The sequence below is a fragment of the Gossypium arboreum genome, chromosome 11 (genome assembly GCF_025698485.1).
Source record: "Gossypium arboreum isolate Shixiya-1 chromosome 11, ASM2569848v2, whole genome shotgun sequence".
Lineage (NCBI taxonomy): Eukaryota > Viridiplantae > Streptophyta > Magnoliopsida > Malvales > Malvaceae > Gossypium > Gossypium arboreum.
The window spans coordinates 5,157,974-5,175,301 of NC_069080.1; the positions used below are offsets into that span (position 1 = coordinate 5,157,974).

General features: G+C 28.5%; 3 protein-coding genes across 4 annotated transcripts; 2 read left to right on the plus strand and 1 right to left on the minus strand.

The window, feature by feature from the left end:
- Nucleotides 1–8,080: 8,080 nt before the first annotated feature.
- LOC108477074 (uncharacterized) lies at nucleotides 8,081–11,484 on the plus strand. Of its 2 annotated transcripts, XM_053020951.1 has the most exons (4): nucleotides 8,081–8,615; nucleotides 10,280–10,360; nucleotides 10,457–10,669; nucleotides 11,241–11,484. In XM_053020951.1, the coding sequence occupies exons 1-4, from the start codon at nucleotides 8,457–8,459 to the stop codon at nucleotides 11,295–11,297; spliced, it is 510 nt and encodes a 169-aa protein (XP_052876911.1). In that variant the 5' UTR covers nucleotides 8,081–8,456; the 3' UTR covers nucleotides 11,298–11,484. The 2 variants fall into 2 exon arrangements, with proteins under 2 accessions (XP_052876911.1, XP_017635004.1); XM_017779515.2 differs by lacking the exon at nucleotides 11,241–11,484 and having other exon boundaries at nucleotides 8,258–8,615; nucleotides 10,457–11,109.
- A 1,257-nt stretch (nucleotides 11,485–12,741) lies between these two features.
- Nucleotides 12,742–14,788, plus strand: LOC108477753 (uncharacterized). The gene is made up of 8 exons (XM_053020952.1): nucleotides 12,742–13,052; nucleotides 13,133–13,213; nucleotides 13,321–13,409; nucleotides 13,593–13,667; nucleotides 13,752–13,813; nucleotides 13,909–13,986; nucleotides 14,187–14,345; nucleotides 14,458–14,788. Exons 1-8 carry the CDS (start codon nucleotides 12,930–12,932, stop codon nucleotides 14,559–14,561), a joined length of 771 nt encoding a protein of 256 aa, XP_052876912.1. The 5' UTR covers nucleotides 12,742–12,929; the 3' UTR covers nucleotides 14,562–14,788.
- A 1,047-nt stretch (nucleotides 14,789–15,835) lies between these two features.
- Nucleotides 15,836–16,713, minus strand: LOC128284269 (uncharacterized). The gene is made up of 2 exons (XM_053022215.1): nucleotides 16,237–16,713; nucleotides 15,836–16,114 (listed from the first exon to the last, which is right to left on the minus strand). Exons 1-2 carry the CDS (start codon nucleotides 16,537–16,539, stop codon nucleotides 16,094–16,096), a joined length of 324 nt encoding a protein of 107 aa, XP_052878175.1. The 5' UTR covers nucleotides 16,540–16,713; the 3' UTR covers nucleotides 15,836–16,093.
- Nucleotides 16,714–17,328: the final 615 nt, after the last annotated feature.

Genomic DNA, 17,328 nt, shown 5'->3' on the forward strand with positions numbered 1-17,328 from the left:
TTCTCTAAAAAATTTATAATTCAAAATTTTAAAATATAAATATATTTAACTTTATATTTTAAGAAAGAAAATGAAAAGGCAAGCTTGGATCAAACTCATCACATGCACATTTACGTTTTTGTCCAAATGTGGCAAATGGATTCGGACAGAGTGCAAATGAAAGTCCGATAAATTCGTCAAGAGTCACTGCCTTTCAAGCTCACGAATAATTCTTTTTCTTTTGCACGTTTAAAAGAATAAAAGGTTCCATAGCTAAAGTCAGAAGCATTGGAAAGTGAAACATGTGTGCTTACAAATTATTTTAGTTTTAGAAAAAAATTAATAAAATTATATTATATTTAAGTTAAGATTTAACTTATTGTTGAATTAAATTAAAATCGAACTATATTTGAGCATTGTAATTTTCGTGAGTTTAATTAAAATTTTTAAAATTATTGTTGAAAAAAATCAGAATTTGATCTCAAGGTTAAGCTGGCACCAATAATTCAGTTTGGAATTAAACTCAGTAAAAGAAATTCGATTAAACCTCAAAATTTTCATTTAATCGATTCCATCTCATTCTAACAAGTAATAATTAATTATTTTAAAAGGGCTTGGATCTCAACTTCGCTCTTTAATTATGGATTTGAATTATTATTATTATTTTAAAATATGAGATTTATATTAAATTATATCTCTTAAATTTTTTTAGGAGTGTAAATATAAATATGGCATATATAATTAAATTTATAAAATTTTAATATAAATCAAATACATATTAATGGCATTTAAACATTTTGTGTTCTATAGATTATATTATTTATATTTTTGTTAAATACATGAGGAAGCTAGAAAATTAATTTAGGATGAAATTTTGAGAGCCGTAATTTTATTAATATCTTAATTTATAAATTTTAATTTTAAAAGTTCTAAATGTAGTTTTTTTATTCGAGGGACAATACCATTAAATACCTTCTTAGATTCATTATTGATTAAATATAATTTACTAAAAAATATGAAATGGATTATGTTATGTTAACATAGGTATTAATAAGTTTGATCAAATCCGATTAAAATTAAACTCATATATAGTAATGATATTATATATATAGTTATTTAAGTTCTTTCTAGCTCGAAACACTGATATTAAAATTTGTCAAAATAATAACCGACTTAAAACCCGAAGTTTGATTGGATTGGTAGCAAATTTATTTTGGTTGAAAGGTTGAGTTTGGATTTTTTTCTTGTACTCGAAGTTAAATAACCCCTCTATTTAACGAAGTAATTAGCAACGAGAATTATCGGACAATTTCTTAATAACCCTTTAAGAAAACCATTCATAACAAAGTTGATTATTGAGGCTAATAGTTGGAATGCCACAACTTCAAAATAAGCAGATAACTAAACAACTCCTTAAACAATGATAAACTTTCTCAACCTTAAGAAAAGAAGTTTCAGATGAAAAAAAAATACTTCTTCAGATAATTAAAAATTAATTACATCCTTAATTAAAAACTTCAATAAATTGAGTTCTTAATTGAAAGATAATAATCAATTGAGCTATTTAATATAATTTTTTATAAAAACTCTGGATAGATGGTTAAGTGAAAAAATTAAAATTTGATGACGTAACGCCTGACAATGCATTAGATATGGAAAAATATAAATGTTGAAGGCTTAAAATTGATTTTTAGAACATCATCCAACTATCAATTTTATATGGGATCTAGACTTTTTTTTTTTTTTTTTGGTTTAGTTGTCTCATAATTTGAAGAGTTGTTTATTAGCTTCCAATGCATATTAAAATTCGTTAATTCATATTTGAGAACTTAAGTTATAATTGTTTTGATAAGATTGCACAAACATAAATTTTAGATAAATTTAATTCGGCTTTTTAATTAAAGACTTTAAAAGTCTCTTCAATCACTAATTTTATTTCTTTAAGTTTAAGCTTTAAAATTTTATATTATTTAAAAGTATATTTAAGAGATTAAATATTTTTATTCATATAATTAGAGTTTCAATAATTAAGATATATAAAATCAAATATTTAATTAATCTTTTAGGAATTATATTGTTTTTGAACTTTATCATCTAAATGAATTTGACCATTCAAAGGTCCCGTAGTACAAATTTATCGTTTCCTTTTACAATTTTTTTTTCAATAGAAAGAAACAACATATTGCGATTACAGAAAAATAAAAATATTAAGTATAGCAGCAACAACATTATTTTGATCATCAAATAACAACCCCAAAACCGAACTTGGAGAATCCTTAAATATTTGCATGTTATTGTTATAGTCATTTGCAATCTTTGCCATATGATTGGCAACTTTATTTTGGGACTGAGAGATATAACGAATTTCCACATTCTAATTACGACATAAGAGTTGATAAATTAGTCGTAATTACTTGTAACACCCCCTAACCCTAAATCGTCGCCGGAACAGGGCTACAAGGCATTACCGGATATATTAGACAACTTATGGATATTTTACAATTATTATAACATTCATAGTATAATTGAAGAATTATGTCCCTATAATGGACTTTCGAAGCCCAACACAAGTATTAAAGTGGAATGAAACGAGACTTGTTCGAGTATTCAGGGAAATATTTTTTTTTTTACAAAAAAAATTTCGACAGCATTTCTTCTTAATTTTTACATAAAACCCCCTGCAAATTCAAACCAAAAACCACCTAATCCAAAACCAATGGCACAATCAAAAACAATTTAAACCTAAATATATCTAAATCATAACCAATTCATTAACATAGTCATTTAATAACTAAACAGTCATAATATTAATCCAAATTAACTAATAACTTCATTCTTTTTTTTTCATTCCAACTTATACCAAATTATATAATATAATATTTACCATTTTATCAAACTAATAACAAAATATGGTATACCATTCTTATAACTAACTTTACAAGTATATCTATATAACTTATAAATCACCTAGTACATGCCACTTTCAATTAAGAAAGAAAACATCACCCAAAATTTCTTTGAGTCGGGATCGTTCGGATCTTGGACCGGTAACAGACTCCTATTAACTGCAAGACGGAAACAACCGCACGCATTGAGTATTCCGTACTCAGTGGTATTACCGTAATTCAAATTATAATAGCAATAAAGAATTTTAATTACCAAACATGTAACTATCTAATTTCACAAATATCAATTCATTCTTAAACTTTCATTAATTAATAATAACGATACAATTTTTATCTATTCTTCAGTTTCCATCACATATTACATGTAACAATTTCAATCACTACATGAACATTAAGTTCATGCCTTTCATTTTCAATCTCAATTTCAATCCACTATTCAACTTTTTCGTTTCTTTCAATATTTCAATAATATAATCAATCAATTTATTTTAAATTTCTCATCTTAGATATTCACCCTATTAACAAATCCGGACTTTGACGGATACACGGATTCCAACCCAACACACCATTACGGCACATTGTGCCTAAAACGGTACATAGTACCTGATCAATATACGACACATAAAGTGCCTAAAACGACACACGAGGTGCACGATCGACACACAAGGTGCCCGACACGACACACGAGGTGCTCGAAATACGACACATAAAGTGCTCGATCAAAAAGCCGCAAATCCGTACACTTCCATATCCTATGGCATGCCAATTATATCCGACTCAGCCCGACTAGTTAATAGGGTATTTCTATTCTCAATTCACTTTCATTTCCATTCCAAGATTACTTTTTAATTAAAACTTTCACATTCAAATCAATTTACAATTCAATTATACATACACATTCACCATTCAATTCAATTCTCATTCAACTCAAATATCAATACTTACCTTATAATTCACTTATTAAATATAGAATTGATATAAAACATTTAATAAAAAGTAATTTGAATTATAGTAATACAAACCGTGAATTTCTCGTTTTAATCCTCGATAGCTTTCTCTTTTCCTTTGTGCGCCGATGTCTTGGGTTCTTTGTTAACTACGAAAATAATAATAATTTATAATCATCAATATAACACAATTCAATTTAATCCATGAGCCTAAACATGCAAATTTAACCATTTTTAATGTATATATATAATTTCACCATTAAGCTGTCTACTTGAGTCATTGTTACTAAATTATTTATATCTTGAGCTACGAAACTCCAAATTAATATCCATAAATTTTCCTTAAAACTAGACTCATATATCTTCTCACCATAAGATTTTCAGAATTTTTGGTCTAGCCAATTAGTAAAGTTTATTCATTAAATACTCTCCTATTATTTCATTTGACAGTTCTGACCTCTCTCTACTAAAAATAAATTATCTCATTGTACAGAACTCGAATAAGGTTCTTGTTTACTTATTTTGAAACTAGATTCATTAAGGAGTTCACACATATAAATTACACTCTATAATAATTTTTTCACAATTTATAATGATTTTCCAAAGTTAAAACAGGGCATCTCAAAATCACCCCAAACCAGTCTTACAAAATTTCAAATATCTCTTGATTCATCAATTCATTGCTTACAATATTTATACTATAAGAAACTAGACTCAATAAGCTTTAATTACATATTTTGTTCATTCTCTAGTTCAATTTATACAATTTTTAGTGAATTTTCAAAGTCAGACCATTGCTACTTCCCAAAACTGTTTTGATGTAAAATGTTAATAACTAAAATTATAACACCAATTCACACCTTATGTCTATTCAAATTTCATTTAAACTCAAATTTAACTATTAAATTTTCAACATATTTTCTTAATTCCGAAATTTTCCTCAATTTAGTCCCTAAAACACAAAACTTATAGCTTACTTTGCAATTCGATCCTTATATCTATTTTAACTTGAATTTCATTCAATTAAACCCCTATTTCATTTTTTTATTCAACATGAACAATATTTAGAATTCTAATATCTTTCAAAATATTAGTTTAATTTCATCAAACTTTGTTCTAAAGCTTTTAAAACATTAAAATTAAGTAAAATGACTAAATTAACTTACCTATTAAACTTTCAAACCTTCAAACCCTAATTCTCCCTTTTTCTTTTCTTTCTTCTTTCTTTCTTTCCTTCCCCTGCTTTTCGTTTGCCTATTCTGTTTCTTTTCTTTGTTCTTTACTTTATTTTCTTTCTTTTATTTGTTTTAGTTGCTAATAATATATTATAATTTAATTTAATCAATCAATAACAAATATCTAAGAAAAGCCTTAGATTTTTTTACAGTTTATGCCGCCTCATCTATGCTAATTGGTAAAATTACTAGTTTGGTCCTTTTTATTTTTTATTGATCTATAATTGAACCTTTGCCCTTTATTCAATTTAGTTATTTTTACTAATTACTCTAAATTAAGCTAAATTCACCTAATTTAAACCTAATTAAACACATCGCTAGACTCATAAATATTTCTAGTAATTATTTCAAACTCGATTTACTAAGACGGAAGCCTGATAATGTACTTTTTCCGGTGCCTGTGAATTTTGGGTCATTACATTACTACTAATCGTACTTTCAACTAAGAGAATCTCCACCAAAATGGCATTATCACATTCTAAATTCAACTGTCTAAAACCCGACTTAATTTAAAATTTTAGAGGATTTCATCCTACATATATTTAAAAATAACACACATTTATTTATTACACTTCTTTAAATATTAAAAAAAAAAACTATCATGTCAATTTCACAATTTCAAATAAGTTTAACTTATATCTTCAAAACTACTCAGCACCTCGAATAATTGGAAATATATCATGTCAAATTTCTGGGTTTTAGAAATTAATCAAATTTTCTTTTTCATCTTAGTTTAGACTACCCTGTTTTTAAATTTTAATTATGCTTTGACATTTTACCATAAATCAAAAATTTGAACACATACATAAATGCCACATCAAATTAAGTAATACTATGAAAAAAGACTTATTTAATACATATGTTTTAAAATAACTAGACATATAATTAGTAAAAATTTAAATTTGAAATTAGAATGTTAAGTAAATTTTTTCATAAAAAATAAGATATCTTTAAAATAAACAATTTTTCCTCATGTTCTTCACAAAAAATCATGTGAATACTAAAACTTACCAACTAAAATTAATTCATTAGTAATACATGTATATTAAAATATGTGAAAAATAATATTTTTACGAAACATTGCATATGAAAAAAATATACGCAATGGATCAAACCCCAAATCTGAAGTTGCTGGACTCGTTATTACTTTTAAGCTATGGTCTGGGCTGAAGCCTTGGGCTCTTACTTCTTCCTATGTTTTTTTGGATTCAACTGGACCATATGAACTGGTTCAGTTCATTTGGACCAACCTTCTAGAGGCTTTCTTTGATACACAATCCCTTTTATATGGTGTAAGATTTTTTTCAGTTGTTATAAGTTTTTATGTTTTTCTATTTTTGGAATTTAATCAATTTAATTTTTACAATTCTAAATTTAGGTTTAATTGTTAAATATTTTGTTAAATTATGTTTATCAAAATATTATTTTTAATACATGATTACTAATTTTTTCTTTTATTATTTGAAAATATTATAATAATAAATTTAACTATGTTAATAATCTGAAAAGTGAAAAATTAAATTTTAGAATGATCTATGCCTTATCTTAACTGCATTTTACTTTGAGTCAATTCCACCGACCAAATTATGATTAAACAATAAAAGTTGTTTAAATGTAATTATAATAACGTAAATATTAATTAAAAATAATTATGAATAATAAAAGTAGACTAAGATGTTAGGCCAAATTAGGCATGGGAATAAATTTTTTGGTTTAAATCTTATATTTTAATTTCAAGATATTAAATTTTATATATATATTTTATTTGCGTGACGTGATTGTTAAAAAAAGTAAAATAAATATTTTTGCCTGCAATATTTATATTTTTGCCTGCAATATTTGCAATTTTTTTATAAATTTAGTCTATACTCTTTAATAATATCTAAACAATAAAAATATTTAAAATTTTATTTTTTATAATTTCAACAAAGAAATGCAAAAATATGAAAATTAAAAATAAACAAATATTTTAAAATTATTTTTAAAATTATAAAATATAAAAATTCTTTAAAAATTATTTCATGAATGATAATAAAGTCCCTAAATTTTTAGTTACCCGTTCATTCCATATTAAATTAAATTTGAATAATTTTTACTTAAAATCAAATTAATTATATAAATTTTATGTAAATTTAAATAAATTTTAAATCGAGTATTTTATTGTTGATTTTATATATTTTTAAATAATTATTTTCTTATTTGTCTCGTAATAATCATTATCTTAACTCGCTCCATCAATAAATAAATATTTTAGAAGGAATTTTGAGAAATAAATAATTTCTAATGTAAAATATTTGAATATATTTAGATCTATATAATGGTTACTATTTATGTGATTAATAAAAAATTTATTGAGTTAATATCTTTGGTTAATCAGTGTCAAATGGTTAGGAAATTACCATTATACTCTTTTATTAAATTACTACTACTACTATTATTTTGATGGTCTTTTATCTATTCATATTTTTATATAATTTTAAATAAAAGAACTAAAATTAATATATCTAAAGATTAAACCTATGTTTAATAGAGTTATAAACAAATTATTTACTAGAACCTCATTGCCTTAGGTGTGGCCCAAGTTCAAATTGTATTGGTTATTTGGGTTTTAATTTTAATTTTAAAACTAACTTGATACTTATTTTTAAATTATATAATTTTAATATTAAAATTTATTTTCACAGACTTGATCTCTTTGCATTTAATATTTTTACTTTGAATTATTGATTTATTTTAATTTTCTTTTACTCACAAGTTAAATTATTTTTTATTTTAATTTTATAGATATTGCATATGTGTTATTATTAATATCAGTTTTAAACTTTATTTTTATTATTTATTATATAAAATTATTAAATATACATCTATATTTTAAAATTATAATTTTCACATATATACGTATGATAAGATTTCTAATAAGATTTCTAGTAACTTTATAAAACTTTTAAATAAGTTTATTGATTAATTATGTCATGCAAACTTAATCATCAATATTAAGATTGATAGACTTAAAGAGTGAAAATTGGAAAAAGGTAAAGGAAAAGAAAAAGAAAAAGCAAAAAAAAGGAAAAGGCAAAGAAGTTGTGAGCGAGGGGTAGGGCAGACGGAGGTGGGATCCAGTAATCCAAAAAGGCCATACACGTGTAATCCACGTGGCAAAATATCCAATGACTGAAGCCTCTTCCGCTGCCCAACTCTCACCATTTTGCATATACTCTCTTTATTCGTTGTTTTCTCAAATTCTCGCCACTTTTTTTCTTTTTTATTTAGCCTGCAATTCAGATCCTCTCTAATTTTCCTCTGATTCTTTCTCATTGTTAGGGTTTAATTTTCTTTTTGATTTCCTCCCTCCCCCCCCCAAAAAAAAACCGTAAATAAAAAATAAATCTATGTCGAAGAAGAGGAAATCCGATGCTACGCGCCTGGACGAGGTGGATCGGAGCATGTACACCACCTTCTGCGCCGCTGCTAACTCGCTTTCGCAGCTTTATTCACAGGCCATGAACCACCAGCGTCTCTCTTTCCAGGCCGGTGAACGTCACGCCTTGGTTTGCTTCTACCTCTTTGTTTTATTCCAATTATCTTTCTTTCTCTCTCTCCCCCTTATCTTATATCTCTATATGACTGTATCTCTTTATTATGTATGATTTAGTTGTTCTTGTCTATGGATTTTGAAACATGATTACTTTTAGAACAACGGAGAATTCATAATAAATATGATTTAGTTTTGGAAGAATTAAATCAGGTTAGTATTTGATCGCCGAATTGTTTATGAAAATTTTGTTGTAATTTGGTAAAAAGGTGTCAGATTTGTTTCTTTCTGGTAATTTATGTCTTCCCCTTAAAGAAGTTGAAAATTTATGTTAATTTCAGTACCATTGTTGAAAAATTATTTAATTTCCCTGCCGTGTAATTGTCGTTGGGATTTTAAATTGAAGCTTTGGAATGCTGTTTGATGCTTGTCAGAAGTTATTTCATCTTTATTAGCTTAAAATAATGATTTATGGGAACAGCTATTGTTGTTAAAAGTAGGAAAAAATAAATTAAAATATTTAATACGAAAATAGAAAGGATTTATTCGAATTTCTATTTTGATTCTTGCTTTTTGCGCTTTCAGAAGCGATTAGTGAAGATTGCATCTGGATAAAAGTTATAATGTAATTTATTTTGAATAACAACATTGTTAATTTTAATTTTACATAAACAAACTAAATTATGTTATAGATAATGGTATGTTTTAGTCATTTTTCTAATTTTTTAGCAAATTACAAATATTTGATTTTAACATTCCTTTGCTTTTAAGTAACTTTTTAGGAATCCAGAAGCTAGTGAAAATCCAAACTGAGAGCAAGGCTGTGCCATCATGTTTTATTATGCTGACAGAATAAGATAAAACAGTCACGTATGTTACAGAATCATTACTACTTTATAGAAAGATTGTCGCAAACTATGGTTCTCGGGTTTGGTTTCAGAAGGATTAGACATGAGTATGTGCCGACATGGTTTATTAAATTTTTTCTGAGATTTTCATGTATTTGTAGGGTCCGAAAAGGATCATACTCTAATACATATCTGAGCATGCGTAATAAACTGGTCTCAGACATGGATGCCAGGGAAAAGCTGATGAGTTGGAGTAACATAGGTCAAGTTTATGCACTATTGAAGGGACTTTAAATCCTCACTGTGGCTATTTAGAAGCTTCACGGTGGATTCTTTAAGCTTCTCAAAGCAGTCATAGCTTATGGCATGCAACATTGATGACTGTTGGCAAGCACACACGCCCATTTTGTGTCTTGTTTATATAAAGAAGAGAACAATCTTCTGAACTCTTGATCATGTGTTTCTCACAATAGTTTTATCTGCTTCTAATTCTTCACCCCGGTTATTTTTTTGGTGTGTTAATTTATCTTGAATTTCACAATTGACATATGGTTGATTTTCATTCTTGCTTTTACAAATTTGGCCCTGTATTCTTGCACTGAGTTGTCTCTAGTGTATGTTATGGAAAATTGAGCATATTTTTTCTTGCTTTTACAGTTTTACCTCACTGATGAAGAAATGCTTCCCTATGATTGTGGCCCTCTATTGTTAAATATTTATGCAGACTTTCATTGGCTTTTATGTTTTGAGTTATATAATCACATTTTCTTGTTTTTCTAGTTGGCTTTGGTATTGCATCTATTATATATATCCTTCCCCTTGTTCCTCACAGGAGAAACTTTTTCAATGGATTTTGAGGCAGCAAGAAGAAGGATCAAGGGTGACAACAGCTGACATAGTTGCTTATTTGCAGGTATCTTCGGTGATTTCTTGCACTTCTTTCTTCTGATGAATATGTTTGGTGAAGGAATCTTTTAAGGATTTTCTTGACAAATTTTCTTTTCTGTAGAATGAACTTGAATATGGAGTAGAGGAGTCTCCGATGTCCCCCAGGCTATCATTTCAGCAGCAGCAACAGCAACACCCTCAAACTGCAATGCACATGAACACTTTAAGTGCTCCTTTTTCATCTACACCAATTTCAGCGTCAACAGATGGACAAGGAGTTCGTTCGGGGGATTGTCGAGGGAACCTTCAGCACTACCACTCAGTCCACCACCAGGTTGGTTTCCATTCAAATAATGTTGTTGCATCTTCTTTTGCTGCCAATAGACCTCGAAACCATGAGATCAATTGCAGTCACCAACAGAATGGGGAAGGCAATTCCTCAATCAGCAATGATTGCATGGACATGCCTATGCATGCTGATAGTCCAGTCCATGCACTACCTTTCTGAATTTCTCTCTGCTTATGTAATCGTTCCCTTTCATTATTGTTTTTTTCTTCTGGTTTAGATTTATTTGTTTTAAGGTATAGGAAACTCTAAATTCTCTGCAAATGTATTGAAGTTAAATGTTTATGTATCACTGTATTATATATTTCTTCAAGGTAGATATGGCAATTTGTTTACATGTATCTTACATATATATATGTATATGTATATCATGTGATACTTGTATTTAAACTATGTTATATTTGAACTAATTATATTTGTGTTTTAAACCACCTGTGGCTCCAAGGCCTTTACCCTTCCATTTCTATTATGACCAAATTTCTCCTATTAACCAGACCCATTTTTAAATGAGATGAAGGTAAAATGTACTTTAAACCCAAATTTATACGGTAAAATGCAGGTAAGTTATCTGTGTCACATGCTAACAATGATTGTCGGTGTGTTGGAATGTGAGTAGAGCAGTAGATTGTTGAGTGAAGTTCCTTCTTGGCTTGGAGCTATGCTAACTAGCAAAGAGCTATGCGCCGACTGCCGAGCGAGTGTTAGTTATCTTCGAGTGTTGGACGAATTCAGGATTTCTGTGTGTATCAAAACAAAATAGCTTAAACTGCATTATTAGTTCTCAATATTTTTCAGTCTAATAAGCCCTTTGCTTGGTTTAAACACTGATTTTTATTTTACTTTATCGATTAACTACTTATTTGTGTAATTATATTTCGGTTCTTTCACTTTAACTGGTCGATTCGGTCGAATTTTGATTGGTCGGTTCGGTAAGATTTTGATAACATTATTTTGTGAAAAGCTAAAAGTATAATAATATAATTAAATCATTTATTCTCAAAAAGATATAATCAAATCAAGACAGGCACCGCTGACAAAAAATAAAAAAATCAAAAAATCAAGAGGGGCCACGCCGAAGCCCTTGATTGACTGCCCCTGGGCTCGCCAAGAGTGCGAAGGAATACCTGTATTGTTAGGAGTTCATCAGTTTGCACTGTTTATGAGTAATATGTCCTCATGTTATGTTTCTCGACAAAAAGCATACTAAAGGTGGGATATTTACATATAACATTCCATTTTTATATGTTTGAAACAAATATATTTCATGGATTTGAATATGAATATGTGTTTTGTAAATTTATTAATATCTAGATAATATGTTTTCCGCATTTTAAAATTAATTTCACAATAATTTATCTAAAAATTTTAGAAGTACTTCATTTTTATTTCGTAAAGCAGGAGGTTGGGTTGAGTGAAAAGTGTCAAAGAAATATTGAAAATCGATTGGTTGTATATGGTTAAGATATTAATTGCAGGTATTTTATTTGATGTTTTTATAAATTTGTTTTGATTTTTAAATTCACGGGTTTCTAGTTAAATTAATTTTTCTTATCTACAAATAAACATTATAGATTTAAAATAGTAAAAATAACTAAAAATGTTATATAAATATTTTTGAATTTAAAAATCGATAAAATAAATTATTTTTAACCGATCAAGCTCGATTCGAATGAATTTTATTTTCGTAAAATAAAGCATATATTAATTTTGATTTTTTTTTAAAGTACTCCTAGCAAACGGGACATAGCTAACCTTTGTGAAGTGCGATGGCCAATGAAAGAGAGCAGTCCAATCGGCAAAAAGACCGGGACCAACTCTGGAAGTGAAACTGAATTTCGTTACTATATTTTTTCCATTTAAAAAAAATCCTCAATTCTCATATAAATCATCGTAGTAGTAGTATTTAAGAACAAAACAATATCTCCATCGACAAAAAGAAAAAAAAAAAAAAAAGAACGACCGTTTCACCAGACCCGACCTTTTCGCCTGTGCTTTAAACTATCTTTATGGAAAGTTGCTTTTATTATTCAAACTTCATTTACAGATATTAATTGCAGTTTTAAACCACTTTTTCCTTAAAAACAACAAGTGTTTGATTTCAGTTTCATTGTTTTGTTTTTTTTTTAAAATATAACTATAAAACCCAACATAAATCCAAACCCAGAACTTTGTTTTTACTTCTGGTTTGGTCGTTGCGTTTTTGATCTGATTGGAAGAAAAGAAAAGAAAAGAAAAGAAAAGGGTGAGAATGGATAGGTACCAGAGAGTGGAGAAGCCAAAAGCAGAGATTCCAATAATCGAAAACGAAATCAGGATAACCACACAAGGCAGAATAAGGAATTATATTACTTATGCTACTACTCTACTCTTAGTAAGCTCTCATTTTCTTTCTTCATTTCATGGTTTTTACTTTGTGTGTGAATCTTATTGATGAAATTACATTTTGTGTAGGAGAAAGGGTCCAATGAGATAGTTCTTAAAGCAATGGGAAGAGCTATTAATAAGACTGTGATGATTGCAGAGCTAATCAAGGTATAAACATCGAAAGATTATATCTTTCAGATCGCTATTCTCCAACAGGTCTAAACGAGTAGATTTCTCCATACATTTTAATGTTAAAAAGCTTTTTCTTTTTGCAGAGGAGAGTTGCTGATCTTCATCAAATTACTTCAATTGGTTCGACTGATATTACAGATATGTGGGAACCCCTAGAAGAAGGCTTGCTCCCGTATGAAAACGACTACACTCTTTTATATGCTAATTAACTTCTTTTAATCTATATTATTCGGATTTGAGTGTGAGTTGTTCATGACTTTTTATTCATCTGTCCAAGGTTTTAATTATTTGCTTTTTATTATTATTAGAGATCATAAATCATGATGTTTTGTTTGCTGTCTTTTTATTATTACAGTCTAGAGATTACCCGTCATGTATCGATGATCACTGTTACGTTATCGAAGAAGGAGCTGGATATGTCTTCCACTGGGTAAATAAAACTACGTGTTTTATTGAAAAATAGTGAATATGTTGGAGGATTCTTAGGTAACATTAGTATACTCATAAAATGCAGATATCAACCACCTCTTCAGGCTGATCAAGTGAAACCCTTAAATGAATACGAAGATGATGGAGGTAAACAATCTTGTTAAACCAATACTCATCACAATGAGAAAAAGGGAGAATTTGTTTTAGTTTTATCTAACTACTTTCACTTTCATGTTGTTTAGCTCCTGAACCTCCACCAAAGACACGAGGAAGAGGACGAGGTGGTCGAGGAAGAATTAGGGCTAAAGGTGACACACAAGGTTTTCAAATTTATTATCTCAAAGCTATAAATATTTAATCTGACTTTCTTTTTTATTTTTAAAAAAATATTTCTATTCGACATTCGTATTCAATATATTGGTTTTGCAATATAAATACGAGAATATATATGAACTCTATAGTCTAAATACATGAAAAACCTGTGATATATACCTGACCTTCAAGTGATGTGCAATGTGGTGTGTTATAGGGGAATATAATGGTGATGGTTTAGGAGGCAAAGGTAGAGGACGTGGAAGAGGGCGTTCTTTCCGGGGTCGAGGACGAGGCGGTGCCTATGGTGGTGGAGGATACTATGGCGTCTATTCTGAATCAGATGCAGCCCTTACCCAAGTTCGTGGTAAGTTTGGGCTTCCCTACCCTTCGTTCAACTCCTTTTTTTCCAACTGTTATATAATATTATATTAGAATTAAGCCAACATTTGTGTACTAATAATTTCAAACTTTCCCAGGGCGTGGCCGAGAGAGGGGAAGAGGTGGCCGTGGCCGTGGTGGAGGCGGTCGTGGTCGTTATTCGAAGACGGAACCTGGGCCAAACCAAGCAAAAGCCGCTTGACATCTTGTTGTTGATATATGTGGATGCCTGCTCTGCTTGTATCTCCATCAACCATGAAGTCCACAATATTTATGCCATATTACTAGCTTTGCTTGCAAGTTTTCTTTTTGGTCATTTCAACTAGATAAAGTCTCTTTTTACTCTTAATTTACATATACCTAGAACATTTGTACAATTTTTTTCAACTTTTTTTTTTGTTTTTTTAAAATAGAAATAATAGAGCAGCACTTTTTTCCCCCTTAATTGCATTTCCATGCTATTTGCTAATCAGTTTGAATAATTTTTTAAAAAAATTTGGTTTGTTAAATCTGAATTTTCTCTAGATTTTTCAGGATGAAACTTTGGAGAATTTCAATTAAAAACTAATTTACTTTAAAAAAAATAAAACTTAGATTAGGATTTGCTTACGCAAGTGATGATAGTAAATGTTACCATGATCTAGTAGTGAATATCAAAACTACCTCTAATTAAAAAAAAAAAATCAAAACTTTTGTTTGCATGCAAAATGCTCACGTCCTCAACTCTTACAACTCCATTAAGTAGTTCTCAATTGAAATACAAGCATTTTAACCCTTTTTTACTAAGGCATATATATTCATTAAAGAAATGCATATTACACAGAAACAACACCTATACCTAGTAAAAAGAACATTTTAAATTTCATTTGATTCTGATAAACTTTCGAAGACAAACTCTCCATCTTTCCATGGTTTTATCCCTACCTATGCTCAAAAAGAAATTTCAAACTTGGAAACCTACAAGGAAGATGTATATATGCATACATGCATCATACATAGTCTTGAGAATTTTCAAAAGCTCAACAATATATACGTACATGTATATGTGTATATTTCAGCAAAAGATAATGTAAATCCGTTTGTTTGTTGATCCATGGCAAGTAGATATAAAGAGAGTTCATAAAGATGAAACAGGTGTTCTCGTATGGGGATTCCATGGTGAATTGCAAAACATCTCTCTCTCTCTCTCTATATATATATATATATGTTACTCGGAATCTCAAGACTATATTAGTTATGTACTGAACTCCTACTGGTTTTGCTGCTTCAATATCACTTAACCTATAATGCGTTCTCATCAGTTAATATATATGTATGTTTGTATATCCAACAGCATTAGATTCTTCATTTTCATGTAACAATACTAGCAGGAAAGATATTAAAGCACATCTCTCCCACTCTTAATTATGACCTCAATCTTTAATGGTATATCAAATCATGTAGTAATGAAAAAAAAAATCCTCCAAAATCACGAGATTTCATTTTCAAAATCCTCACATGCGATATTATTAAAGGAATGAAATTACCAACAAGTTGATGTTGAAGTACTAGAAAAATAATCCCACATAAAATGAGATAATCCAAATGCATGGCAACAACTGAAAGGAAAATTAGGCAGCCATTGCCAAACTGTATTCAACTTTTTTCAGCTTATATTCATCTAAACTTAACCTTTACTCAACAAAATATAGACATTTTTTCCCCCAATTACCCAATAATAAGGACCGAATTAATTTAACTGGGTTTAACTAAAACCTGAAAGTAAAACGCAAAAGAAACTATTCAAAGTCAGTTAATTAAACTTGATGATCATGATTTATGACCCAAAACCCAGAATAAATCAATGATCAATACCATAAATTATTTCCATAGCTAACCTTAATAGGCTTCGTTTCCTTGTAAATTCTGTCAAGAGACTTGTACTTTTGCTTCTTATGAACTGGTCTCAAAATCTCATCTTCTTTCCCAAAAATCTCTTCAATCTTTGCGCAAGTTATATCTTCACACGATCTTTTGCCTTGGATCATCTTCGTCTTAGTGGTGGTGGTGGTGCAGCTGCTGCTGTTGTTGTTGTCTTCATCGCTCAGTTGAATCAGCTGTTCAGCCGCTGCTGCCATGTCGGAATCTAACTTCGACGTCGACTTTTGTGACTTGACCAAACAAGACTTTGATTCCGACATTGAGAAAATCAACCCAAAGAGTCCAAAATTATCTTATTTTTTAAAATTTTCCCTCTGATTTTTGTTTTTCTGTGTTTGGCCAAGAATTTTCTTCTTGTTTTTGGTTACTTTGTGAACGGGTTTTTGCTTTAAAGAGGCTGGGCGTAGAGCGCGTTTTAAGGTACGTGTTGTATGAGGTTTTTAAAGGAAGAAAAAAAAAAAAAAAAAAAGGGAAGAAAGTGCAGCGTGGTTGCTATGAAGTAGACCTGTCGCGGGTCCAACAAAATCTTTTATAATTAAGGTGATATTTGATCAATTAAAAATGAATACTAAAAATTTAAATATTAAATTAAAAGTTATAAAACTGTTTAATATATTATTTAAAATTAATTATTTAATATAATTAAATTATTTGATAACTATAAATTTTAAATTAAATAAAAAATATATTCTACATTTTATTTTTAATTTTAAATATTTTAATTTATTTTAAGTAAAAATTAAATTTTTAAATAGAAAATTTTAGAGGATAATACAATGTTAAAATAAATTAAAAATATTTTCCATTAAGTGATAAGTAGCTCTTATTTACTTATTATTTATTATATTTTAATAAAAAGAAAATTCTAATTGACTTTTTATTTTAGATTATTAAACATGTGTAAAAATTAAATTATTAAAAATATTAATTTTGAATTGATTTAACATTTTCAGTGGTATCAAACAAACCCTAGATAAAATGGGTATGATTTGAGTTATTATTTTATGATCCTTTAAAAATATTTTTATCTAAATTTAATTCTAAAATAT

Coding starts and splice junctions, on each gene's coding strand:
- LOC108477074 (XM_017779515.2), top strand. CDS start 8,457: ATGTCGAAGAAGAGGAAATCCGATGCTACGCGCCTGGACGAGGTGGAT. Junction 8,616..10,279: donor CCGGTGAACGTCACGCCTTG/GTTTGCTTCTAC, acceptor TGTTCCTCACAG/GAGAAACTTTTTCAATGGAT. Junction 10,361..10,456: donor ACATAGTTGCTTATTTGCAG/GTATCTTCGGTG, acceptor TCTTTTCTGTAG/AATGAACTTGAATATGGAGT.
- LOC108477753 (XM_053020952.1), top strand. CDS start 12,930: ATGGATAGGTACCAGAGAGTGGAGAAGCCAAAAGCAGAGATTCCAATA. Junction 13,987..14,186: donor GGCTAAAGGTGACACACAAG/GTTTTCAAATTT, acceptor GTGCAATGTGGT/GTGTTATAGGGGAATATAAT. Junction 14,346..14,457: donor AGCCCTTACCCAAGTTCGTG/GTAAGTTTGGGC, acceptor AAACTTTCCCAG/GGCGTGGCCGAGAGAGGGGA.
- LOC128284269 (XM_053022215.1), bottom strand. CDS start 16,539: ATGTCGGAATCAAAGTCTTGTTTGGTCAAGTCACAAAAGTCGACGTCG. Junction 16,115..16,236: donor AGGAAACGAAGCCTATTAAG/GTTAGCTATGGA, acceptor TTTTACTTTCAG/GTTTTAGTTAAACCCAGTTA.